Source organism: Ustilaginoidea virens, chromosome 4, assembly GCF_000687475.1.
Source record: "Ustilaginoidea virens chromosome 4, complete sequence".
Classification (NCBI taxonomy): Eukaryota; Fungi; Ascomycota; class Sordariomycetes; order Hypocreales; family Clavicipitaceae; genus Ustilaginoidea; species Ustilaginoidea virens.
In genome coordinates, this window is record NC_057319.1 from 1098151 (window position 1) to 1124412 (window position 26262).

Consider the following 26262-nt stretch of genomic DNA (forward strand, 5'->3'; position numbering starts at 1 on the left):
GTGCATGTAACTACCTAGGTATGTATGTATCACCAGGGATCGACGCCAACCACAGCGGCAAGCAACAGCGGCAAGCAACAGCGGCAACCACAGGCGGGTTGGCGAGGGCCGGCGAATCAGAGAGCAGGAGGGCCCTCGAAGCCGCCCGGGGGGCGCGCGGGCTGCTTGCAGTCTCAGTTAACCGAAACCTCGGGCAAAGAAGTGTTTCAGCCTTGGCCCAGGCCAGGTTGAAGCAGCTCCGCGTCACGGCAGCCCGCTCGGACGGAAGACGAGAGCCATGGCGTTTGGGTGGACGTGGTGCTGCCGGCTCAAGTCACTTTGGACGCCGCCGAGACCACAGCTCGGCCCCGGCCCCACAGTGCCCGGGAAGTATGTACCTAGGTACCTTGGGTAGTGCTTTGCCTGCCCTGTGAATTAGGTACCCGTTCGTTTCGCCCAAGTCACGGCTCACCAAACACTGCAAGCAAGCAAGCAAGCAAGCAAGCAAGCAAGCTGTCGCAAGAGCATCGAGCAGGTCCAAAGTTTGCGGAGAGAAAAGCGGCCAATCAGCGGCCGGAGAGCCCGGGGACCCCCACGCTGAGGAGACCGCGCCTGCAGCCAATCACGTCTCGTCTTCCCGCTCTCGACCCGTCGCCTCATTGGCGGATTGGATTGGAGGGAAGAGGTGAGAGAGAGAGTGATAGACAGAGAGAGAGAGAGAGGAGAGAGAAGTCAGTGCCAGCAGCCAGCAGCCAACAAATGACAAGCTTCCGACCGCCTTGGTCCCGTTGCTTTTTGCCCGAGGCTTCCATCCACCCGAGACCGAAAGCAAAAACCCATCGCATCGCATCGCATCGCATCGCATCGCATCGCTAACCCGCTCTGCGTCACCGACGGGCCCCTTTCCACAGGGCGGACGAGCTGGCGCAGGAGCAGCGATGACTTCGTCGAGCGATGGCCGCCCCGGCGGCAACGGCCCCGAGCAGCAGCAGCAGCAGCAGCAGCAGCTCGCGCACGCCTCTGCTGGTCCTGACGCCCCGACTGTCGACCTTGACCTTGGCCTTGACCTTGACCTTGACGATGCTGCTGCTGCTGCGGCAGTTGCGACCGCGACTGCAGAGGCAGCTGCTCCCGACGCCACTGCTGCTGCGGCTGCCAGCACCACCTCTACCTCTGCATCTGCAGCACCTGATCAAGCTCGAGCTGCGCAGCTTCCCTCCGACCCTTGTCGACAACAACAACAACAACAACAACAACAACAACAGCAACAACAACAGCAGCAGCAGCAGCAGCAACGACAACAACGACAACAACCTTCGACCCCGAAGCGCAATAGTGACGCGGCACCATCGGCATCCTCCGTCAACTCCGTGGCCGAAGCGTCCCTCGAGCACGCCGCCAGCAACCCGTCAGCCGATCAGCCTATGCCGGATGCTCCCAGCGATGCTAACGCCGGAACCGTCGCCGTGACGGACCAGGCACACATTCTGGCGCAGCCTGCTCCGCTGCAGCAGGCGCCGCATCCTCCCAACGTGGCCAGCGTACCCAACGTACCCAACGTGCCTGCAGCCGACCACTTCCCGTCTTCGTCGTCGGCGCCCTTTACTCCCTCCAAGCTGGCAAATCTCGAGCAGCATGCGTACATGATGATGGCCCTCGCCTCCATGTCTGCAGCACCCAGCGTCATGTCTCCGCCGCCCACCGTCACCCCTTCGCAGGTCACATTGCCCCCCAACCTGCTGGACGACGGGCTGAACGGGGCCGCGCCAACGAATGCTTTGCGGCATGGCAACGCCGACAAGTGCCTGGAGTCGTTTGCTCGTGTAGAGTTTGCCGACAGCGTCTTCCAAATGACCACATATGCCCTCATCATTGGTCGTGATCAGCGAGCCATGGAGCAGGCGCGGCGCGACGAGAAGCGCGCAGACGAGTACAAGCGCCGCGTGGAGGAGAATGCCAGCAAGGGCTTGCCGCCGCCGTCGCCCATCCGCAACGACAGGAGCAAGTTTAGCAAATCCTATGTCAGCGAGGAAGGCGGCATGCTGGGACCGGAATCCGACAGCGAGGGGAGCGGTCGGCCCCCGAAAAGGCGAAAAACGAGCACCAATGGCTCCTCGCAGCACGAGAACGAAGAGCCGCAGGAAAACAACATCATCTCCAACCGCCAATACGTGTCACACACTCCCGGCGCCGCAGCCGTCGACCTCACATCCCTGCGGCCTTCGCCCTGGCACGTTCCCTTTATCGGCATCCACTCCCCCGGTCCCAACATTGCCAGCAAGACCAAGGCCATATCGAGGGAGCATCTCAAGATTGCCTACAATCAGGAGCAAGGGGTGTTTGAAGCCATTCCTCTCCACAAGAACGGCTTCTTCTGCGAAGACGTTCACTACAAGAGCGAAAAAGTCGTCTTGAAGTGCGGCGACCGATTGCAGATCAAGGACGTCGATTTCCAATTCATCATCAACGGCGTCGAGCGTGGCCGGACGGGTGCGGAAGAGTGTCTCGACGAGGAGCCTCCCAAGAACCGGCACACTCACGGCGGAAAGGAAATGAGCTTCGACTTTGAGCAATCCCACGGCAACGGCGAGATTCAAGACACCAGCGATGAGTTGTCCGATGTCGAAGTCAGCCCTCCCGAGCTCTCTGATGACGCAGACGCTGAAGGGGAAGCTGGTGAGGATGATGAAGAGGGCCAGGACGGAGAGGACGGAGAAGACGGAGAAGACGGACAAGATGGACAAGACTGCGCGGGCGAGGACGATGAAGCAGATGTGGCAGATGAGCCGGAGCTGAAAATGGAGCCAACGGCCGAGCTGGATTTGTCGCTACCGCAGATACCCAAGAAGAGAGGACCAGGACGGCCGCCCAAGAACGGCATCATGTCGAAACGGGAGCAGCGGCTGCTCAAGAAGCAGCAGCAAGAGATGGCCAAGAAGACGCTTCCCGAAGCCTCGGCAACAGTAGAAGCGCCGGTCAAGCGAAAAGTGGGAAGGCCGAGGAAGCATCCCCTGCCAGAGGAAGGCGGAGACCGACCCGAGAAGCGCAAGTACAAACCGCGCAAGCCCAGGGAAGACGGAGCCGAGGGTTCAGATGCCGAGAGAAGAGCGCGGGAGAAGAAGGAGAAGAAGGCTCGGCCCAAGTCGCCTCCCTTGGAGCTCAAGATTGAGGACTACACCGAGGAACAGCTTCAGAAACCAAACAAGAATTACGGCGTCCTCATCGACGAGACGCTGACCGCCGCACCCGACGGCCTGACGCTCAAGCAGATTTACAAGAGAATATGCCAGAGATACCCGTGGTTCTACTTCCACACCGAGACAAAGGGCTGGGAGAGCAGCGTGCGGCATAATCTGATTGGCAACGAGGCCTTTAAGAAGGACGAAACGACGAATCTGTGGTCCCGGGTCCCCGGAGTAGAACTAGATGCGGGCAAGAAGCGCAAGGCTTCCTCACCGGACAGGAACCTGGCAGGCCAGGGCTACGGGCCGTACCCTTACCCCTACAACGCAGCTCAACACGTGGCTCCCGGAGCTTCGCCCGGTTATCCTGCCGGCCAAGCACCACCCGGCTACCAGGTTCGCGGATATCCGCCGCCGCAACCCAGTCAAGTCGCCCGCCCCATGCAGCCCTATCCACCGGTTCCGGCAGCCCAGCCCGGCCAGCCTGGGCAACCCGGGCAACCCAACCCCCCAGCAGCAGCAGCAGCAGCAGCAGCAGCAGCAGCAGCAGGGCAACCACCGGCCCCTGCACACATGCCTGGCTACGGGCCTCCGCCAGCGCCGGCGACGGCGAGGGCAGGGCTACCGCAACCCGGGACGTACAGCTCGCCGTACTCATCACGCCCGCCGCCTCCGCCCCCGCCTCCGCCTCCGCCCGTGTCATCAACTGGTCCTGTGAAATCGGAACCTGGCGCGTCACAGCCAGGTACGCCGGCGGCCCAGCAACAACCTCACCTGGCGGCCTCGGCTGTCCCTACCGGCGGCGCAGGAGGTGCAAGCAGCGCATCAGGGCCAAGCGCAGCTCGCCAAGCGCCGGCGCCAACGTCGGCGCCAACGTCAGCGCCCACGTCAACGGCAGCCCCAGCGCCTGGTGCAACCCGCCCCTCGGCAACACCGCCCGCTGCTGCCCCGACGAGGCCAGTGATTGAACCACGCTTGTTGGCGGCTGTAGTCGGGCTCAAGAACGGCCTCGTCGATAACTTGAAGAAGGCACGGAATCCAAAGGCCGAGGCCATAGTCATGTCCGCCCTGAACCGGTGTGTCGGCCTCAAAAAGGAAGCCACGGAAAACGACAAGATGGAGGCGATATGCATCAAGGGCATTCGCCAGGTCATTGAGGGGTTCAACAAGAACAAGAGCCCCACGCCGGGCGGGTCCTCGTCGGAAACGCCGCCCATCTTCGAAGCCAAGGTTCTGGCGTCCCTCAACGGGTTCAAGGATGTGTCGGTCAAGGCACTCAAGGGACGGCTGGGGGAGGCGCGGGCCGAGGCGGTCACCTTGTCTGCCATTGACCGGGTGCTTGGCTTTGCCGATGCGAGCATCGTGGCCCAGGGCGAGGGGGAGTCGTCGAGCACGAGCACGAGCACGAGCACGAGCACGAGCAACTTTGAGGGCGTGGAGCAGCACCTGATCAAGTCTATCCGGCAGCTTTTGATGGGCATGAACCAGAAAGTGCGAGATGCGTGATGTGGTGTGATGGTGATGGTGATGTTTGTGCTGATGCTTGTGCTGATGCAATCTCTTACTCTGTATTTAATTCAGCCAAGGACGAAACCGCTGGGCCTGCGGGCAACCAGCCGGACGGGCATGGGCAACGATGGCATGTTACAGGGGCGTTGTGCTACGAGACAAATGACCACGTGGAGTAATTACGCTTGAGGGCCGAGGAGTCGACACAGGGGGTCTCTTTTTACTGCCTTGCCCTTGTTCGTCGTTGTCGTCGTCGTCTTCCTCTTCTACATCCTCATCTTTCATCCCCCCCCGGCCGCTCCGTCAGCCCGGGTCGCCGACTCCGCAGAACCTCTTGCACGAGTGTTCGCAGCCGACCAGCGCACCAGCGTAGCGACAGCCAATCTCTAATCTTGTATAAACTTGCACACCTGCCACGCCGTCCCGCCAGACCATCCCACACACAACCGGGCTGCCAGCACGGCCGGGGACAGCGTCGGCCCCCCTACCCGCCCGCCGGTCGGTTACAACATTCACGGCACATGCAACACCGCACACGGGTCACGCTGGCAGAGGGCACCGCATTCACCGGGGGGGGAAATTAGTAAAATTCAACCGCGGCGCTGGAGATGGATTCCCCATGTCGCGACGCCAAAGCCCATCTTTTTTCGTCATCATCTCCGTCATTACAGTTCTAGCGGGGAAAAGAGCAGGAAAAGGGTGCAGAGGGTGGACCAAGGTATAAAGGGGGAAGGGGGAGGCAAACGTACAACAACGGGGCCAAAAGGTAAAAAAAAAAAAAAAGGGCAAGGTACAAAAAAAGAGTCTAATAAAAGTCAAGGCATGGGCTTTTTTTTTTTGTTTTTTCTTCTTCTGTGATGTTGTATTTGTTCTGTTCGTTCCGTCAGGCCACTCTCGACGAGTGACGCCCCCGTACGTCATGTAGATGGCCAAGTCGTAAATTATCTTGGAAAAGATTTTGAGGGAGCAACGGGAAAAACGGGGCAGAATGCACCCTGACAAAGGAAAATGGAAGTGGCAAAGCGGGAACGCGACGGGGGGAATACGCATGGTAATACAGGCGTGCTTGGTAGACAAAAGAGCAAAAAGGACGGGCAGGAAGAAAGAAAGAAAAGAAAAAGCAAAGGGGAGGCGAGAACAGGGCCCGGGAAAAGACAAGACAGGGGCTCGACGAGATTCGTCATCGTGGGTTGATGGGACGCAAGAAAAAGGGGGGTTGAAAGGTCGTGGCCAAGACTCTGTATATCCGCCGATGCAGAATCGAATCCTTGTAAGATGAGATCCTTCGGAAAGACGCAGCTCCTTCAAGAGACGAGATTTCTTCGAAAAGACGCAGTCCCTTCTCAAATAGATTCCTACTTGGTTCTCTTTGCAGATTCATCCTTGGTCCTCGTTGTGGATCCCTCCTTGATCCGCTCTGTGGATTCGTCCTTGGTCCTCCTCATGGATTCCTCCTTGCTCCTCTTCCCACAAAGCGCAGCCTACGCGCTCTGTTGAAGGGCCGCTGTGGAACCACCAACCTCTGGCGATTGGCAGCTGACGCCGTTGCTCCCAGACTGAACACCAACCAGCTTGCCCAGCCCCGATACGCCGCTGTCGGATTCTCCCAGGATCCCCAGGCCGTTGTTGACCGGCCTGGTGGCCGCCGGGCCGCGCTGGTCGTCCTCGGCCGCCTCCTCGAGGTTCATCAGAGCAGGGGGCCGGTGCCGCATCTGCTTGGCCTTGTTGAGCGAGATGGTCTTTTGCTGGTACGTCGTCGTGATGGGCTGCGTGTCGTCCCTGTCAATGGTGGCCTTCATCAGGGCCGCCATCCACAGCCGACCCTGCTCGACGTTGGGCAGCGCAAAGTAATGCACCGTCGGCTTGGTAAAGTTGACGGCTCGCGAGAGCCCCGCCCGAGGGGGTACCAGCTTGAAGATGAAGACGGACTCGCTGCCCTTGTCGGCCGCCACCCCGGCACCCCCGGCACCGCCGCTCGCGTCGCTGCCGCCATGGGACGGGCCGCCGGGGCCGCCGGGGCCGCCGCCAGCTGCTCCCGTCAGCGTGGCATGCAGGCCCGTCAGCCTCTCGTTGCCCGCCGGCAGAACGCGATGGAACGAGATGTCGATGAGGCCCTTCTCCTGGTCGTCGTCTTCGGCGTAGTAGTAGGCGAGCCTGCGGCCTTTGAGAACAAACAAACGGGGTTTCCACGTCGTCATGAGATTGGAGCTCTTCTTCTTCATCCACCCGTAGTAGTCGGCGCCTTGCTTCGCTTCCAGGGGGGTCGCCTTTAGAAGCCCGCGCGTGTAGGCGCTCGTGTCCTTCTTTCCCTTCTTCTTGTTGCTCTTGCTGGTCATCGAGTTGAAGCTCTTCCCGGTGGCTGGAGAGTCCACCACGTCAAGGCTCGGCTCGCCAGAGGCCGTGCTTGGCGTAGCGCCCCCCGGCGAATCTAGCGCGCCGTCGCCCGATGCCATGTCCTTTGACGAGTTCCTCGACAGCTTATCGGAGATCGCTCTCATGCCAGGGCGGCCTTTGCTCATGGGCTTGTTTACAACGGCTGCCAGCCAGTCGGGAGCGAACCCTTGCCTGGCTGACGACGTCGTGGTCATGGGTGACGCCGCGGACCGGGTTGGATTCAGTCCGGCATCGATTCGGGTAACAATCGGCGCCGGGCTGTCCGTGGTTGGCGGGCTGGGTCGTGCTGATTCGGCCGTCTTTGCCGACGCCGTTCGCCTATGTGGTGTCGACTGTAGGCCGTAGTACTTTTGGGCAGCCGGGGAGGTGGACGCGTCCCTGTACGAATCCATGCTGCCAAACCTCGAGTGTCTCGACAGAGCCGTGGCACTCCGAACTCGCTGCTCGTCGGCGTAGCTCGACGTCCTGGAATCTCGCTTCTTCAGCACGTTGCGACGCCTTCCATCCGTCTCCGCGCCGGAGAAGTAGCCTCGATCCAAATCCACTGCCGAATCTTGCAAGTCTGGGTTTGAACCGTTCCTGGCATCTTGCAGACCGGCCGAGGAGAGTGGTCGACTCCGGGGGGGTTGGTGACCCAAGGCGTTGCCGAGGGTCCAGTTGCGGTCAAACGAGGCTTGCTTCTTGTGCGAAGGGGGGGCCGAGTCCACCCTGGTCGCGGTTCCATTGGGTAGCAGGGCTGCTGCGGGAGGAGTCGCAGCAGCCAAAGCTCCCGCGAAAGGAGGAGCGGGGGCGCGATAGTCAATAGATGAATGGCGGCGTGACTGATGAAGATCTCGTACGGATGCGGCCGACGGCCGCTTGACGTGATTCGACCTGGTCGGTGTATCAAGGCTGCCGCTTGTTGACAAGCCAAACCGCGTCGTCGTAGGACTGACCTGGGGCGTCTGCGCTGAGGAACCTTGGGGCGCAAAAAGTTTCGAGACGGATGCCACCGTCGTCGCGCTGGTTCGAGCTCTTGTCCCTTTGGCATCTTCCGAGGAGCCCACATCACTACCCCAAGTTCGCGTTGTCCGCCTGGTCGAGGGTCCCGGTTCGTCAACTTCGTCTTGCAGCGCTTTGATCTTGTGCCACGTCTTGAGCCGCCTGCCGACAGAGCCGAGATCGAAGGCCTTGATAAACAGCGAGCTTTGGTCCATTCCTAGAAGCACTTCGCCGCTAATCTCCTGATCCCTGAAAACTTCGCAGTGCTGTTTTTCGACCCCGACTGTGAAGAGATGCTCTGCGACTTGATCAGCGTCCCATGATTCCACCTCTGCGCGGCTGTGTTCTTGATCCTCTTCCTCGTCTGTTTCTTCGCCTTGAATGTATGACATTCTCTGGTCAAGGGGCATGCTGTACTCGCTCCCGGAGTCATTGGCCCCAGCCGGCACGAGAAGCCCACCACTGCTGGGAGAGCCCCTCAAGTGGGTGATGTGTTCGTTGATTACGTTCAATGTGTCATTTAGCACTTGGCTGTCATGGCTCGGGTTGCGCGCTGAACGTAATTGCGAGGCTGGGGAGCTGCTCGCTGTCGTGCTGGACGTTGCGGCCGGAATATCGGGCTTGACAGGCTGCAGAGGCAAGGACGTCGAGGTACCTTCTTTCCCAATCGGTTGCGCCGATGACGGTTGGGGGGATAGTGGCGAGGCTGTCGGAGCGCTGGCGATCCCTGTATCTTGGGCCGCGTTCTTGGTCTCTTGGGTCGAGGATAACAGTCTTGGGGGAGCAAGTACGGACACATTCTTTGGTGCCGGTCGAGTGTAGACTTTTGGGGAGGCATTAGCGGTTTTTTATTTTTATTTTATTTTTATTTTTTTTATTTTTTTTGCGGAAATTCAAGAATTGCAGCGGCACAAGTTGTTGCCACAAACCTTCGGGAAACAGGCCGGTGTTATCGTTTAGAATATGGCGTCCCAGAAACCAACCATCGCCGAATTCGTCGTCTCGTTCAATCAGTTCGACTCTATCTCCTTTGGACAAGCTGAGTTCGTCTGAGCTTCTGGCTAGGAAATCATCTATGGCTTGTCAGTCGCGAAGATCCACACACCATCTAACGCGCAAATGTGTATGACGATAGGGCACCAGAGCCGTGGCCTCGGGATTCTGAGCAATCAAGACGAAATTCGGCAAGGTACAGAATTTGACTTACGAATTACTATCAAGGTATCGCCAACCTGTGGACGGGGTGGAGGTTCGTTGGGTCCCCGGGTGGCCATATCCGGTAGCCTTCGAGGCACTGCAAAAAAGCGCAGACTGCCGACGGGGGAAGAAGGACTTGTGCGAATTCGACAAAAATGCACCTTTTCCCAAGGCGAGGGATCCTTCAAAGTTCAGATGCGAATGAGACACACAGATCGATGCCAATGTGGGGGAGGCTGCTCTGGCTCCTCTCTCTTCCTTGATTTTTTCTCTATTTTTTTGGACCTTTTTTCCCTTTTCCCCCTTTTTTTTTTTTAATTTAGTTCCTTGTGACCTTTACTGCAAGACGGGGGACGGGCTCAGGCGCAGAGGGGATTGTCAACTCCATCCGGCCTTTAGGCCTTTTGGTAAACGACGGCGTAAAGTGAGGAATGCAATGCTGTTGTAGGATGTTGATGCGGGTTCCGGGGTAGGGGTGAAGTGGGAGCGGTCGGAAGAGTGCTTCTGCCTCTGGTTGTCGGGAGACGTGCTTGGGCCAGCCGGGTTGGTTTGGATCGCAGATGATGCTCGTGTTGAGCGTCAGAGCGTGGCAGGTTGGATGCTGCTGAACGATGCGGCGTGCCGAGTCGTGGCCTGCTTCATGGAGCACCATTGGGGTGCACGAGGAATACATAGGAACGGGGAGGGCTTACTCTGTAGATGAAGGATGTGGGCCTTGACAACCAGAGTGGCGCTGCCCGAACTGGGACTAGCCCCGTCGACTTGACTCTTCAGGTCCGTCCCAACTTTGGCAGCGTTGGCAACTTTGGCAACTTGCAACTTTGATGAGGAGGACCGGAAGGATTTGACTGTCATGGACTAGCTAGCATTGATTGGCATCATGGGCGTGATGGGCATGATTAGCGTCTGGTTGGGGCTGGCTAGAGGCTATGTGCCTCCCAGACAGTCGGCAGCGGGCAGCAAGTACCTAGTACCTGCTGCAGCCTGCCCGGGGCTCATGGTATCGCAGTATATTAAACCCAAGAAAATCGCGTGCTGTGTGGCGTCACACTTTGGGTGCAACACATGGGCTGGGGGCTTTATAATTTAGGAGGTGACATAGGTACCAGCCTAACATGGCGGGCTAAGGGAAGGGGCTTGCCACGCCGCCTACTCCGTACACGGTGCCAAACTCTGCCAGAAGCCCTCAATGATTTCGCGAGGCGCCTGGCATTTCAACTTTGAAACTCTGGGAGCTCCCGAGTCCCACCTGTGGTTGAATGAAGTGAGATTGACGAGACATCTGGCAAATGACCCTGGCCTGGCATGTGCGTGACTCAATGTTGTACGCATTGTCTCACCGTCATCGACCAACACTTTTGTAGTGTGTAGGGGAGCTTGCTTCACGTGCCGTCCGTCTGTCAGTGGTACATAGTGGTGCATTGGGGTTGCAAGCATGACGAGGTTTGTTTTGTACTCGGAGTGGGAATGACATAGCCAGCTAACTACCTAACCTCCTACCTTAGGTACCTACCTGCCTAGGTACTTGCCGACTACCGAGGGTCACAGCGCATTCGCGAGTTTGATCGTGCGGTGATTATATCTCGCGCATTAAGTCTTGTGGCTCGCGGGGAGTTGTTATTATTTACCTAATCGAGCAAGTCTGATGGAACCTGCCCCATCCCTCTGAAGGTGCTAGTCCAGCCGCCAACTCTTAGTCACCAAACTCCTCATATTAGTGATAATAGCATTTACTATAGAGCTAATAAGTAATACCAGGAGGTCTAACACCTGCTAAATACGTCCTATTAACAAGGGCACAATGCCTATCTTCTATGGCTAAATTAGCAGAAATCGCCTTATAGCACTCTATATCCTATAAGGAGTGCAATATAGCGCTTTGTAAGTCTGCATAACTGTGGGTAGTTCTGCTGTTACACTATCTATTTTATCGTCTGCTGATATACCCCTTAAATATACGGCTATCTATTGGCTTAAACCCTGGGCCAGTACGAGACAAAAGCTGCACCTCAGCAACCTTCAAAGACATAGCAGTGAACTGGCCAGAAGGAGGTTAGTCGGTCAGACCACGGATTTGAACAGTCTGGTGGCATCTTGACGCATGTCATTCATCAATGTAGGGCACATCTGTTGGCTTCGTTGCCGACGCCCAGCGCGGGATTGGCAGATAAGTACTCCCGGAGTACGGAGCATCGACCCTGGGCTCTGGACTCTAGGGAAGTCATTACTCCGTACCTCGTCTGGTGCTTTGTTTAGCCTCTGGCGCTTGGCGCTTGGCGTCTGACCCCGTCACTTCTCGTGTCTGGTGTTGCATTTGCAATTTGCTGCTAAAAAGTTCAGCAGCAGTCGTGCTTTGCATACGCCACCAGGTTATGGAAATAAAAGAGTCATGCGCCGCCAAGTACGGAGTACCTAGGTACTTGATAGCGCCGCTCGAAAAAAAACAACCCGACACTACGGAGTACCACGGTTGATACTCCCACAGCACCAGGTCGCTCTCCGTTTGTAAACAAATATTGCAACCTCCGCACAAACAACTGGACACGTGGAGAACTTGTGCCCAAGCGAGCCCAGCCTGGCTCGCTCGTTGATATGTAACAAGCCACCAGACTCCGTGGAGTTTTTGATCCACTTAAAGTTACTCCATGGCACGGGTTTCCTTGTCGGGCGGCCAGGCGTTTTGTTACCACGGACGGGAAGTACGGAGTACTGTCTGTAGTTGCTACTCGGCATGACTCGATAGATAAGCGCCCGCGAAACGAATCAGCACAGCAGCAGTGGAGGAAGAGCCTGCGACAGAGCCTGCGACAGAGCCTGCGACAGAGCCTGCGACAGAGTCTGTGACAGTGCGCTGTGCGGTTGGCTCCGGTGCATCCGTTTGGCCTGGTTCCAGTCAAATGCTAGTTACATAGCCAACGTACTCCGTACTCCCTCGAGACTTTCGCTGGCGTCGCGTCATGATTTCTATAAATGGAAATATCGAAGCAGGGCAACAACTTCTCTATTATATTAAATCGTAGTTCCTCGGCGTGGCCAACCTCCGATTGCTTTTCTTCTTCTTGGCCCAGCCGCCCAGGCCAGTCTTGGCTAGCCGGCAGGCAAGTCAACCAGCCAACTCACTTCGGTTGCTGGCTTGTTGTTTGCTGCACCGCGCTTTCCCATCTTGGACACGGAACGAACTTAATCCGCCCCTTGCGCCATTGACTTGACAAATCCAATGCATTACGAGTCCACCCCCTCGGTCCATCGTGAGCCCGCAAAGCTCTTTCCTGTCGCCATCCCTTCTCGTGTTTCGCCCGACACAGGTTTATCACGTCAGGGCTGCTTTGCATCTCTGATTGCTCGCGCGTCAACACTCAACGTCGTTGATCGGAGCTCATGTCTCAAAAGCATTACCAGCCCTTGGCAGCCGTTCAAACCTTCACTGACAGCGAGAACAAACGTGACCCGAATCCCACACCTTCAAACCTCGGTACCGAGATTCACAGCCCATTGGAAACCAACAGTTGGCCCTTATCTTGTTCTTCTTCTTCTTCTTCTTCTTTCCACGTGGTGCCTGCCTGGACGTTGTGGGCAGCGTCCGAGTAAAGAAAGTCTTGCATCTCAAGATGCTTTCTTTAAAAGAAAAGCGTTTCGAAATCCACTTTGCAGGATGTCAACGAACCATAACCCGAGCGAGAGGGCAAACCCTTCATTCATCAATATCGTCGGCAGAGACGAGCAGGCCCAACTATCGCACGCCAACCAGACCAGTCTTCTTTTCATCGGTGGACCTCGAGTACCATGGCTGACCGGCAGTTTGGAGCCTACCGTTGCCAACGCGAGGGTTCAGAAAGCCGGGCACGTCTCCATCGGATTGCCCCTGACGACTTCGGCTTGGGTCGCTGACCCCCCCGTATCAACGTCACCGGGACTGAATCCAGAAGGCCTTGTGGCGGAATTCCAACAACAGGAACAAAGGTATTCAATACACAATCCCCCCGGCCGCGCCATTGACGCCTCTCCCCCGACGGGCCATTCAATCGAGTTTCGATCCAACGTGTACATACCAACCTGCTGGTCCCTTGGTACATATTGCTGATGGTAGCTGCTGTTTACCAGGATTGACGCCGAGGTTATCTCTCCTCCCTCAAATCAACCACCGCCAGCTCCGATTACGCCAAACCTTACTCCGAAACCTTTCAATGCGCCCGGAAATACGCAGCTGTCAGGAAACTCAGTAATCCCTCCTCAGAAAACAACGACCGGGCAGCCCAGAGTCGTTGGACAGGTTGCGCCATCTGAGAATCATGTATCCAGTACTTCGACTGTCTCCCAGGGCCAAGAAAGTCCGGGTCCCGGAAAGACTCATCCCGGACTTTCTATGACTAGGTGTCCGAACCCTGATCGAGTTTCAATACAACCCCACAGCACCCATCAAAGTCAACTTCAACAGCCGTCAGTACAAAGGGTAGCTGTGCATTCAACTGATTTCATTTTTCCTCTCGTTTTGAAGTTGCAACTTCTCCGCTGGCGAGCTAACACAGCCATTCTGGCCCGAACTGGTGACCTTTCCATGTGGCAACATCGTCTCATGGCCCAAATCAAGAAACATCGTGAAGCTAATAGAATGCATATTGGTCCCGTGGAGGCATGGAGGTACAACTTGCTTCTCAATGCCTGCTCAAAGAATGATATTTTTTTCATCGCCTTTCACCAAACCCTGTACCAGTTAAGCACAAACCAACCTCTGGCGCCTGACTTGCAATCTTTATTCAACTCACTACATGATATGTTCAAAGCAGACGCACAGGTTTCTCCGCTCCATGCCGTCTGGTTCGCAGCATTTCCACAGGACATGACAAACGCAAATCTACCGTTTCCACTACCCGACAGTCTACTATTTGATGTGATCAAGTTTCTACTCACTTTCTCGGGGAAGTGGGACTCGGTTATATCCTCTGTGCTAAGCAGAGGCTACCCGCTCATGACCTTTGAACTAGTAGAAACTTTGGATTGCAAATCGACCGTGCTACAGGACTTGCTTTTCGACATCAGCTGTGGAAAGCTAGGTCTGCAAGGTGGTCCTGGCGTCAATCGTATTAGTTCTATTCGCCGAACAGACGTCCAAAATGAGACTGCGGCAAAGACGCACCCCTCGAAAGCGCAAGTTGCTCAGATGCGAAATGACATAATCGTAAAGTATAAAGCGGTTATTATGGATAACTTTTTGACTCCGCAAGGATTTGTAAATGGCAAGTTCAGAATGCTTCGTTCACATATATGTTGCCCGCCGCTAACAGACGAGTGCTTCAGCGACGTCGCGATCCTCCGGGAGCAGCTCACTACTTGCCACCAGTGGCTCAAACATGATCTCTCCAGCTCTTATTCCAATCGCAGCACATGGTTCTCCTCACTGGCCCGTTCCTCTTGTTGGTATGCACAATAATGAGGGACAGGGGATTCAACCGTGGGCTGACGGGGGTGACAACGGTCCACGTGGCTCGGGACAGCAACTGAGCGATTTTCAAGGGCTACTGCGACCACAGGCTGCTCCATTTCAGACATCCCGCAGTAATGGAATCAGGATGATGCCATTGCCGCCACAGATACTACCATACACAAGAAATGAAGCAGCAAACGGATCCCTTCCAAACGTACAGAACAATGTCGTCTCGGCAGTCCATAACTCATCCAATCGGAACACGACATCTCATCCCCCAGCGGTTCACAACAATGCCAATGTACCCAATTCGGGATGGCATCCGACGCCACTTCCTCACCCGCAATTCAACGTTGCCATGCAAGCCCGTCCCTTTATCTCCCCAGCTGCCCCTGCTGCAGCGGCTGCGACGGCGCAGTCGGGGTGCGACGCTCAACCCAGATTCTCGACCGCTCCGCTTGCACGAGTCGAGTATCCGCAATCCCCTTACGATTGGACTTCTGTGCAGACAGGTCTTCATTTAGTACGACTGCGCAGCCCGACCAGAGTCGGTTGCCCGGGGATACGGTATTACCAATTCTTCCATTGCTTCGCAGTTGAACCAACCCCTCTCCCTCAGCAAAATAGGGTGAGCACATTTAAGTTCGTAGTGCCCGATGAAGATTTCGCCAAGAGGTCGCGATTAGTACGGACTGAGGAGCCACGGGTTCATCAGTTTGGACGTGACACTCTCCGCTATCGTCTGAGGCTAAGCCACTCCACTCGGGATGATCAAACAAAAGGCTCGGCCAGATGGCCCATATCTCCCAGCGTTTGGCCGACCGAGATTTACATTGTGTTTAATGACGTGCCGGTTTTTCCTCGGAGACGCCAACATTTCCAAAAGGATCTACCTATTGAGCTCACGGATATGGTGCAACAGCATACGAATACAGTCCAGGTCAGTTTTCCTAAAAAAATCGACTGCGCCGATATGGTTCCGCCACTCTTCTTGGCAGTCGAGGTCATTGCCACTACGGATCATGCCTCGGTGCTTGACATGGTTCACAAAGCGCCAAAGATCAGTGCGGATGAGACTCGCCGTGAGATGAAGCGCCGGATACAGCCCCAAGATTGCGACGATATCATTGTTCAAGATGAATCGTTGTCTATATCGCTGAGAGATCCGTTCAGTTCCATTCTTTTCCGTACACCTGTGAAGGGGCTTTATTGCAGGCACATTGAGTGCTTTGACTTGGAAACCTGGCTGCAAACCCGCCGCGGCAAACCTTCTCAGAGCCGAACTGAGCCTTCACTAGCAGATGGCTGGAAATGCCCTGTTTGTGATGAAGACGCGAGGCCGCCGAATCTCCGTATTGATGAGTTCTTGTCCGAAGTCCGCGAGGCTTTGGTCAAGACCGGGACGGACGGGGCACGGAGAATCAAGGCTCAACTGGACGGGACTTGGACAGTAGAGGAGGAAGTGAATGAGAACGACGAATCAAATGCCGAAGCTGCCGCGGCACAAACGGACGAGTCGAATCAATCCATCGAGGTCATCGAGATAGATTAGTATGAGCCGAAAGACGGTTTTTTTTTTCCCTTGTTGGGACGAGCTTTGCGGAGGATGGCGTTTACGGTACAAGGCTTGTGTAAATAAGAACAGTCTGGGGGTGTCATCTTGGAGAATAAGCTTTGCTTTAAGCGACGGAGTTTACAGGGACCAGTCAAATGCGGGTTCAGTTTGAAGGTTTGATTTTTTTTTTGATTTTTTTTTTTTGATAAATAGAGAATAGGAGGGGTGAAGCTGGCTCTCAGCAACAAAGACGGTTACTGGTACAATACATATGTAGTTGCGCATTTCTCTCGCCCGCCTCGCAACGGGCTTAGCCATGCCAATTTTGCGGAATTCGCAGGAAGTCTCAGAGGCCTCCTCATACATTAATCTTGTCTTTGTACATATAGGTAGGTACCCGTATCGTTTGAGGTTTCAGCAAAGCAGGGGTTCTAGAACCTTGGTTGATTTGTGCATAAATTAGCTTTGATGGTTGGACGTTGATGGAACTTGGGGTCCTAAATAGCAGATACATCATTCAAGACGCAAAGTCTGCCGACGCCCAGGTCGCTCACTATCCCGCCCTGCGCCCCTCTGCGCGAGGGATTAACCCGTGGGGGCTTATGGGGCCAAATTCCGCCTTCCGCCAAATGAGGCTTGGTCGTCATGGCTTGGCCTTGCTGAACTTTCCTTACCTACATAAGATAAGGCAAGGCAGGTAGGAGTCAGAATTACCGATTACCAGAGCTGGTCCTGGGAGTTGCCCGATAAATGTCTTTTTCATCGCGGAATAGAGGTCAGCAACTGCTTCACGCCGTGTCGTGTGACAAGCACATGGCCGACGCCCAAGTGGGAGCCCCCGACATCTCCAAATGCAATCCACCGTGACAGTACTCCGTACCGAGTTAAACAACCAGCGACCAAGCTCTCCGTCTTCTGCAGCCGCAATTCTGGCCCGCTCTCAGGGGGTGATTGTCGAAACCAGGACGGCACCTCTTCTGCAGCATGTCGGATCAGGCCACGGCACGACCCAGGACGCAGAGCCCGCCCCGGCGACAAAGAGCCTGCGTGCCATGCTCCAGCGCAAAATCCCGATGTCATTTCCAGGAGTGCAACATTCAGCGCCATGTGTGTGACAGGTGAGAGAGCTGAATGGAGAGCCCTTTGGTACTACTGGTCATGGCACCGGGCGCATGGCTGATGGCTCCCCATGACTAGATGCGAGAAGATGGGCATTCAGTGTGTGGCCAAGGCGTCCAAGAGCCTGCGAAAACCCAGGCAGATTCGTCCCTTGAACAGGTACGCGGTTTGCCCTTTTGAATGCCCCTTCCCCCTCCGACTCGGACCGAAGCTCGGGCAAAACGTTGCTTGCTCATGCAACGCTTGTAGTCGTGTGTCAAGCCTGGAGAAACAGATCGAGACTCTGACAGCAGCCCTCGAAGGCGCACACCAATCTGTCGCCAAGAAAGCGTCGCCGTCGCGAGAGCCGGCGCTTGCCCACTCCAGGTCTCCTCCTGTGGCCCTCACGCCGGAATCGACAGGAGATCCTGTCCCTGGCCAGGACAAGTCAATGCGACAACTCCACGAGAGCCAAAGAACGCCATCACGGCCAGCGCGGACAGTTGCCAGCCGAGTCCAACCAGGACCCCTCTATGGCTTGACTTGGACGCAGTCGGATCGTATTCTTTCTCTTTTCCGCGAGCGGTATATCCAGAACTTTCCGTTTCTCGTGCTCAGCTGTCAGATTACAGCTCGGCAACTGTACGAGGAGAAGCCGTTCTTGTTTAGGGTCATCATGTTGGCGGCTGCTCCTCTGCCAATTCCGAGAGTGGTCAAGATGAAGAGGAACGCATTGGCGTACCTTGGACAGCATATGCTCGTGGAAGAAGAGCGTCACCTGGATCTGCTCCAGGGCCTCTTGATATGCATCTCGTGGTAGGTCAATCCCGAAACGGGGGGGGGGGAACGTATTCCCCTGAATATTCTGGGCAAACGGCACTGACAAGAACTGTCTTTTCTCTCTCCCCTTTTCCTTTCTTTCTTCGTGGCACAGGGCGGATTTACGCACATTGTTTGACGAGCAAATTACGAATCTGACCTACTTGGCACTGGGCTATGCGCATAATCTGGGCATCACCAAGATCCCCAAGTCTTTACTTCAGCAGATTGGCATGGATGACGCCCCCGAAGACGTGAGCCAAACCAAGAAGGACATGTTTACGGCGAAAATGCATTCCATTGAGGAGCAGAGAACGTTTTTAGGCTGTTACTGCCTGCTATCAGTGTAAGTAATAAAAGACTCGGCTTGCTGGTGGTTCAGCATCCCACGAGGGCAATGCGAATTGTTGACTCTTTTTTTTTTTTTTTTTTTTTTTTTTTTGTGCGCAGCAACTCAACCCTGTTTGGGAGGCAGAATCCGTTAAGGAGCCAGTACGTGGACCTTTGCTGCGAATCGCTCAAACGAGCACGTGAACATCCGTCGGACATCTTCCTCGAGCACAATGTTCGCCTCGTTCAGATAGGAGAGAAGATTTCAGAAGCGTTCGGAGCAGCAAACGACCGGGAACGAGGAAAGCCGTACCTGTTTTTGCTGGACGATCAATCCAGGGGCTTCCGCGAAGAGCTCGACTCCCTGATGGAATCTCTCGATCGCCAACAGCAGCAGGACCGGGCTCTCTACTCACACCAGGTCCCTTCGGAAGAGTTTGACAACTGGGAACGCTTCTTCACCCTTCACTACAACTACCTCCTAGTCCGCCTCTACGAGCCCGCCACGTTTCTCCACCAGATCCCGGAAGAAGGCGGCGCCCTATCAACGTACCGCTCGCAGTGCCTGCGAAACTGCCTCCTTGCCGCGAAAGCCTACTTTGACATTATCTTCACCATCCCCCCGGCGCAGTACATTTACCAGTCCATCACTTTTACGGAGCAAATCACCTTTGTGCTCGTCATCACGAGCCGGCTGCTGCTGCTGGAAACCAAGGACTGGGACGTCCACTTTGCGCGCATGACGATGAACTTCCTCTCCGTGGTGGACCGGCTCGTCCAGCGCCTGGACGCCTCCGAGGCCGAGAGGATATGCGCGGTCCGCATTTTCGTCGCGGAGATGGGCGTGGAGACCACGGCGGCGGAAATGACGGCCGAGGGCAGGCTGGCGGAGATGTCGAGGAAGATGCGCTGGATTCGCACCTGGTTCGAGACGAGGGTGAACAAGGCGGAGCTGCCGAACCAGCCGCAGGAGTGGCCGGTGGAGGAGCTGGAGAACAGGGGCGCCAGGGCGTTTGGGATGGGGACCAGCGGGCCCGTCTGGTTTACGGGGGGCTGTTGTCGGATTCGGCCTGGAACTTTGACGACGTGCAGATGTGAGGTGGATGCGTGGGAGGTGCTGCAGCGTTTTGATGATTTTCGCTGTTTTTTTTCGTTTTTTTTTTTTTTTTTTTTTTTTTTTTTTTTTTTTTTTTACCTCCTTTCCTTCTACGCCCCAGCAACTGGGTGCATCGGTCAGGAATGGGCATTTTCGGCATGGACGGCGCAAGTTCTGTTTCAGGACCACGGAATGCGTCATTGGTAGACTGATGGGGATTCCGTGTGACAGCTGTCCATGCGCAGCATACGCATACCTGTGTTTTGGTTACATGTTGTATATTCCTGAAAACTCATCAATCGCAAGTCCCCGTGTAGATGGCGCCTCTTGAATACACCGCAGATGTCACATGTTGGCCTTTGAACCACGCAAACCACGCATCTCGGGCTGACGGACCGCCACCCTTGGATGACCCCCCTGGAGCTGCAGCCCCGTCACCTTCTCCAACTCGTCAACCGCCTCGTACGCCCTCCCCAAGCGAACCCTAATGGTGGCAAACCCGTGCTCCTTGGCGGCCCGGAGGTTCTCGCCAATGTCATCCAGAAACAGCACGTCGCCCGCCTGCACGCCGCTCTCCCACCCGCCCCTCCGCCCCCTCTCCGACCCGGCATTCTCCCTCGCAAACTTATCCAGCGCATCCACGGCAAGCCTGTACACCCGCGGATCCGGCTTGCGCAGGCCCACGTGCGCCGACGAAACAACCACGTCGAACTGGCTCCTCAGGGGTTCGCCAAGGACGTCCGCCCTGTGCAGGCGGTGTCCCGGCGGGAACATGACCGTGTTGCTGAGAGCGCCCATGACGTACCTCCCGCTGCGCCGGAGCTTCCGCAGCGCAGGAAACATCCACGGGTCGGGAGCCTGCGCCGCGGCCATCATGTCGTTGAAGAGCCTCCGCCCGTCGACCGTGGGCAGCGGCGGCACGCGCCCGGGCAGGCTGGGGTTCGCGGCCGCCGCCCTGGCGTAGAAGGCGCGCCAGCGGTCGGGTCGGTGGAGGTCCTCGTTGAAGCTGGCGAAGAAGGTCTCGTCCAGGGGGATTTCGCCCCGCTCGAGCTTTTGCCAGGAGCCGTGGGGGGCGGACCGCGAGATGGAGTAGTTTACCCAGCCGGGGGGGATGCCGAGGCTGATTTCGTAGTCGAGGATGGCTTGAAAGGGCGACGCTACCTGCTCGCTGCGTGAGCTTTTCCAACCAAAGGGGGGGTGGGGGGGGTTTGGAGGTAAAGATCTTCGTCGACGGGAGTGACGCACACATACGCCCCCGATATCGAAGAGGAGCACTTTCGGCTGGGGCGCCGCAGCCATTTCGTCAATGGCCTCTAGAATCTGGTCAACCGGGGGATCGTCCGGGCCCAGGAGCGACATTGGGCTCAGGCGCTGGCGTCGCGCGCGGAGAGCAGAGGGAGCCGACGGACGAAGAGGCAAAGAGTTTATGTTCTCTCCTGCGACGAAGCAGTCGGCCCAAGTTGAACTTCCCTTCCGCGGCTCCTCGGCTCACATGGGGGAGCTGCCCACATGGGGGTAAGCCGTGGTTGGCTGGGAATGCGGGACGGTGCGTCTGCGAACTCGAACGACTTTTCCCAGGCCAGATCGGCGGGTTGGAAAAAGGACGGACACAGAAAAAAAAAGGGGGGGGGGGGGGGCTGCCAGTCGCAACGCCGTACTCCGTATGTGCAGTACCACGGCGAGATTGCGAATACCGGGCGCGGGATGGGAAATCACGTCGGGTCAATGGGCGAGGCTGCGCGGAGCTGTGGGCAGGCAGCATGTTTCTCACGACCGCACAGTGGCTGCTCAGCAGCTTCTACCAGCTGCGCATGTCCGAGCCCATCAGCTAGGCGTTTCCGAACTCGCTCGGCTTCCTCTCGCGCATGCAGCAAGATGAGCTGTCAAATGACCGAAATATACTCCGTAACGCCAATAAGTCTGGTTCCTTGGTGCAGCATGCGCGTCCAACGGGCTTCGTGCAGCCAAAGCCTACGTCGTCACGTGATTCGTCACCAACCCAGGTGAAAGGGTTGTCGGCAATCTCTGGCGCACAGAGACCAGGGGGTGCATTTCCTCCGCTTAGTTAGGGCTTGGGAAAAAAAACACCGCCCCACCAGACAATTCGCTGCTTCGTTCTCTTTGCAACCCGCATCTTCGTTCTTGTCTCTCTCTCTTAACTCCCCAAGGCAGCAAATTAAAAGCCAGTCGTTGGTCGGCATCATCACAATGGTAAGTTGCATGGCCTATCGTCGGGAAGCTGTTGCTCCTTCTGTGTCCGCAGAGGAGCAGCAATGTCTCCCGAATTGAAACCTTGTTTCATTTCACGCACGAGGCAGAAATGCCGCTCTGAAAAAAAAAAAACATTTGCTCGTGAAAGATACATATGAGTCACCGCAAGATGCTTCGGAAGGAGGAACGAGCAAGTCTGAAGCGCAAATTGCTGACTCGAGGGGTTCTTTCGTCTCGGTCCAGGCTTTCCACAAGTTGGTTAAAAACAGCGCTTACTACAGGTGAGATTGGCCCGGCCCCCCGAATCAAAAACAATGAACGAGACTCTAACCTCCCCCCGTGTCAAACAGCCGCTACCAGACCAAGTACAAGCGCAGACGCTCCGGCAAGACCGACTACTACGCCCGCAAGCGCCTCATCACCCAGGCCAAGAACAAGTACAATGCGCCCAAGTACCGCCTGGTGGTGCGCTTCACCAACAAGGACATCATCACGCAGATTGTGTCGTCCGAGATCAACGGCGACAAGGTCCTCATGTCGGCCTACGCGCACGAGCTCAAGGCCTACGGCATCAAGCACGGGCTGACCAACTGGGCGGCCGCCTACGCCACCGGCCTGCTGCTCGCGCGCCGCGCTCTTGGCAAGCTCGGCCTGGACAAGGACTTTGTCGGCGTCGAGGAGCCCGACGGCGAGTTCACCCTCACCGAGGCGGCCGAGACGGACGACGGCGAGCGCCGCCCCTTCAAGGTCTTCCTCGACGTGGGGCTGGCCCGCACGTCCACCGGCGCGCGCGTCTTTGGCGCCATGAAGGGCGCCTCTGACGGCGGCATCCTCGTGCCCCACTCGGAGAAGCGCTTCCCCGGCTACGACATGGAGAGCAAGGAGCTCGACTCCGAGACCCTCTCCAAGTACATCTTTGGCGGCCACGTCGCCGAGTACATGGAGACGCTGGCCGACGACGACGAGGAGCGCTACCAGAGCCAGTTCCAAAAGTACATTGACGACGACGTCGAGGCCGACGGCCTCGAGGAGCTCTACACCGAGGCCCACGCCGCCATCCGCGCCGACCCCTGGAAGAAGGTCGACAGCGGCGCTCCCAAGAAGACCAAGGAGGAGTGGAAGGCCATCTCCAAAAAGTACAGACAGGCCAAGTCCACCAAGGCCGAGAAGGACGCGCGTGTCCAGGAGAAGATCAAGGCCATCCTCGCCGACGAGTAAAAACGAACCAAAAAAAACTTGCAATTGGCGTCATGAAAGAAAAAGAAGTCGTCTGTTTTATCTGTCCTTTGGACAAGCTCGTATCCGGGCTCCTGCTCCCTTTTTTTTTTTTTTTTTTTTTTTTTTGTCTTGGCGCGCCGGAATCAAGAGGCTTTTGGGTTGGGAGTTTGACGGTTGGGAACTCGGTTCAAGTTCAGTATCAAATGCAATGAATACCGACATTCTCCGCGCCACACGGCACCGTGTGTATGCATCTTGCCCTGGTTCTGAATGTGACGGTGTCCAAACTAGAGACAAAGCTTGCAATGAAGCTTGTAACAGGTGTTGTTGCTAGGTGTTGCTAGGGAGCCGTGGGCGGAAACAGCACCTTGCACATACAGCTGCCATGCGAGAGACCATGTACTCTTTTGTGCTGAAGTTGCACACCGGCGGGTAGGCACCAACAGACGCTACGAATGAAGCGCCTCGGCCGTGAACCCGTTCCCTGGTGTCCGTCCCGGCCACCACGCCCCCCTTCCAACTCTTCTTGACCCTGGGCCTCACTCATTCCGATGCCGAGATATCCAGATTCCCCTCTGAGCCGTCCTTCCCGCACCCCATCTTCCTCTGAGACGGGCTATCCCCAACCTCGCAAGCGGAAGCCTATCGCTCAGCCTCATGAAATACAGCAACCTCAACCGGTCGCCCGCCTCACGAAGCCGTGGGACAGCTACTGGGGGATATCCCCCATATTCACAGCCACTCCGCCCTCTGACACGCAAGTGGCCGCGTATGATATGGGACTGGGCCCGCTGCGTCTGCGGGATGAATTTGAAAGTGTCAAATAAAACGCGAGGTTGTCGCGCAGGCCGGGGAGGATCTCGACCGAGCCGAGGGGCCGGTAGCCGTTGTAGCTGCCTTGTTCAAGGGGTGCGCGGTAGCGGGGCTTTTCTTGAGGCTCGAGGGCGAGGAATTTCTTGACGATGGAGTATTGCGGGTTGATTTGGAATCGCGCCAGGTCGATGTTGGCGAGGTAGAAGAAACCTGGGTTGACAAATGACGAAAACGAGTGGTTGAATAGAAATCGATGCAAGATGCAGGCTGCAGATGCAAGATGAGTATATTTTCGATGAAAAAGCTTCCTAAAGAAGGGAAAAGGCATCACGGCGCCATGTTTGATCGTTTGGAACAGCGTATACGAACCGGTCGTGCGGATGATTTCTTCCAGTTGATCCGCGAGCTTCACTTTCCCTCCTGGTTTGTCGTGTTCAGATAGGCCAAGAGTCATCGGCTCCGCGTACACGCCTGTTGCATCCGGCTATTGTTGCCGTCTGGCGGGCACAAAAAATCGGCGACGAGGGCAGCTCACGGTTCTCTGTTGTTTCCGGCGCATGTACGCACTTGGGCAGCAGCATCTTGGACGTGGAGATGCAACAAGCCTTCTGGCAACCACTCACCTACGTTGGGGACGGCAATACTGAGTGCGGAAAAGGGCAGAAATCGGTCTGGGTCATCCATGGCGGGCAACATCTATAGTGCGCGGCTGGCAGCTCGACATGCAATAGTGCGGGTTTGGGCTCTGACGACGCTGCAGCGGGGGAGCAACCCTTGGCCATGACATCGGTCATCTTCCGAAAGCCATGATTCCGAGACAGCGATAACGTAGCAGTCTTGACCAGTCCTCCGTACAGCTGGCTGCTTCGTGGAAGCCAGGACACGTCGGGAACCGACCGATCTCTTCAAGCAGGCGGCCCATCGTGGGATTCTTCGACTGTACTATGCGGCCGCGTACTTGGCTTGGCAACTGCCGGCTAATGCTGCGCCATTTCCTAGCAAGCAGGCCTCGCGTTTTGTTTCGCCGACAAGCGTTGGTCCAGGTGTTGTTGACCATGGGTGCGGCATGACAGGGAAGGCAAACTACGGCGAGGGGCATGTTATTCGGTATGGACCCAACGGGCACTTGCCGTGGAGATGCTGTTCCAACAGCTGGCTTACATTTCCTGAGCCTCTTCTTTTCCTTTTTGTTCCGGGGCTGCGTAATGGGTGGCTCGTGTGTGATGTGGGATGGGCGGATTCCAAGATGACAAGTGCGAATATCAGAGGGGTCTGGTAGCGGCATCATGGTGAGTGGAATTATTAGCAAGTCACGGAATGCTCCATGCCATCATTCGGAGCAATTATATGGTGCCATGACTGCAACAATAAACACATCACATCCGGCCGACTCACCTGAAGCAAAGTCCAAGCAACGTCTTAATACGTCCAACAGGATGAACTACTCCTCGGTCAATAAATCGACCCGCACTCGGGCTTTCAATCCAAAACTTGGCTCGCTGGCCCTTGGCCTACGTGTGCTGCCATCCTCTTGTCAACTCTTCGACAGTGCCACTCAAAGGCTACATTACATGGCTTCAACAGCTGCAGGAATCAAAGAATATCCGGGCAATTGGCAAATCCCATGTACATGAAGAGCAGTATCGGGCCTCATGGCAAGGTCTGACGAGCGCCATGTGTCAAGTTCTTGTTGCTCCAGAGTCCAGACGGCTCATGTGCTCAGCAACATCAAGCGCTGGCAGTGCATGGGACGCGGAGAAGAGAGATTCAAAGAGATTGGGGCGCCGAGGTCCATAAATGCCCAATGTCGTCGACTGCTTCATCTTGGGACCCGTATCAAACAAAGATCGAAAACGACCCATGTACCAAGGAGTTGCCCTGGTTTGGACAACACGGCTCTGCCCAATGCGGGCCAAGAAGCGGCTCTCGACAGCGTCCAGTTCCTTTATTGCTGCTTTGACACAGTGGATTCCATGGTCTTATGGCTAAACTTAAAACATGCCCGCCTCGACACTCGACTCGTACAATGTTGGGTCCGAGCTTTCAGTCTCGCGACACAAGAAAACAACGGCTGGACTTTGTCGCTCTGGCACCGGACAGGAACAGTCTTGCCGAGCTCACTCCGAGAGGCTAGTGCTGGGTTCCGGGAGGCTCGGCTTGCATGTCTGGTTCTCTCAGGGACTGTGAGTCGTTGAACAGACCACCCGTGGTTGAGAGCGTTGGCCACCGCCTAGTAACAATGTGCTGCGCGGCTGCGATGGCGCAAGGGTCCTCGGGATGTCTCTGCCAGCCTTCCAGAGCCAGAGCTTTGAGAGTTTGAAGTCTGGGGGCATCTGCAGGCCCCTGAATGGCGACGCCAAAAAGATCCCGGGACTTGCAGGGGTCTCATGATGCGTCGAGGCCCCATTTTGGCACATCACGTACATCGCAAAACACGCAATGATGCTATGTTTTCTGC

The 26262-nt window shown here is 56.3% G+C and overlaps 7 protein-coding genes across 7 annotated transcripts; 4 read left to right on the top strand and 3 right to left on the bottom strand.

The window, feature by feature from the left end:
• Window positions 1–917: 917 nt before the first annotated feature.
• Window positions 918–4667, top strand: UV8b_04828 (uncharacterized protein; the record flags this gene model as incomplete). The annotated part of the gene is made up of 1 exon (XM_043142326.1): window positions 918–4667. The coding sequence occupies one exon, from the start codon at window positions 918–920 to the stop codon at window positions 4665–4667; it is 3750 nt and encodes a 1249-aa protein (XP_042998260.1).
• Window positions 4668–6151: 1484 nt separating this feature from the next.
• On the bottom strand, window positions 6152–10097 carry UV8b_04829 (uncharacterized protein; the record flags this gene model as incomplete). Its single annotated transcript, XM_043142327.1, has 5 exons — window positions 6152–8868; window positions 8975–9118; window positions 9253–9277; window positions 9583–9875; window positions 9935–10097. The coding sequence occupies 5 exons, from the start codon at window positions 10095–10097 to the stop codon at window positions 6152–6154; spliced, it is 3342 nt and encodes a 1113-aa protein (XP_042998261.1).
• Window positions 10098–12894: 2797 nt separating this feature from the next.
• UV8b_04830 (uncharacterized protein) lies at window positions 12895–16216 on the top strand (the record flags this gene model as incomplete). The annotated part of the gene is made up of 5 exons (XM_043142328.1): window positions 12895–13202; window positions 13344–14476; window positions 14538–14657; window positions 14946–15187; window positions 15284–16216. The coding sequence occupies 5 exons, from the start codon at window positions 12895–12897 to the stop codon at window positions 16214–16216; spliced, it is 2736 nt and encodes a 911-aa protein (XP_042998262.1).
• Window positions 16217–17203: 987 nt separating this feature from the next.
• On the top strand, window positions 17204–19769 carry UV8b_04831 (uncharacterized protein; the record flags this gene model as incomplete). Its single annotated transcript, XM_043142329.1, has 5 exons — window positions 17204–17337; window positions 17417–17497; window positions 17588–18133; window positions 18252–18482; window positions 18587–19769. The coding sequence occupies 5 exons, from the start codon at window positions 17204–17206 to the stop codon at window positions 19767–19769; spliced, it is 2175 nt and encodes a 724-aa protein (XP_042998263.1).
• A 138-nt stretch (window positions 19770–19907) lies between these two features.
• On the bottom strand, window positions 19908–20921 carry UV8b_04832 (uncharacterized protein; the record flags this gene model as incomplete). The annotated part of the gene is made up of 2 exons (XM_043142330.1): window positions 19908–20723; window positions 20808–20921. The coding sequence occupies 2 exons, from the start codon at window positions 20919–20921 to the stop codon at window positions 19908–19910; spliced, it is 930 nt and encodes a 309-aa protein (XP_042998264.1).
• An 849-nt stretch (window positions 20922–21770) lies between these two features.
• UV8b_04833 (uncharacterized protein) lies at window positions 21771–22991 on the top strand (the record flags this gene model as incomplete). Its single annotated transcript, XM_043142331.1, has 3 exons — window positions 21771–21773; window positions 22017–22054; window positions 22124–22991. The coding sequence occupies 3 exons, from the start codon at window positions 21771–21773 to the stop codon at window positions 22989–22991; spliced, it is 909 nt and encodes a 302-aa protein (XP_042998265.1).
• A 709-nt stretch (window positions 22992–23700) lies between these two features.
• UV8b_04834 (uncharacterized protein) lies at window positions 23701–24258 on the bottom strand (the record flags this gene model as incomplete). The annotated part of the gene is made up of 2 exons (XM_043142332.1): window positions 23701–24071; window positions 24174–24258. 2 exons carry the CDS (start codon window positions 24256–24258, stop codon window positions 23701–23703), a joined length of 456 nt encoding a protein of 151 aa, XP_042998266.1.
• Window positions 24259–26262: the final 2004 nt, after the last annotated feature.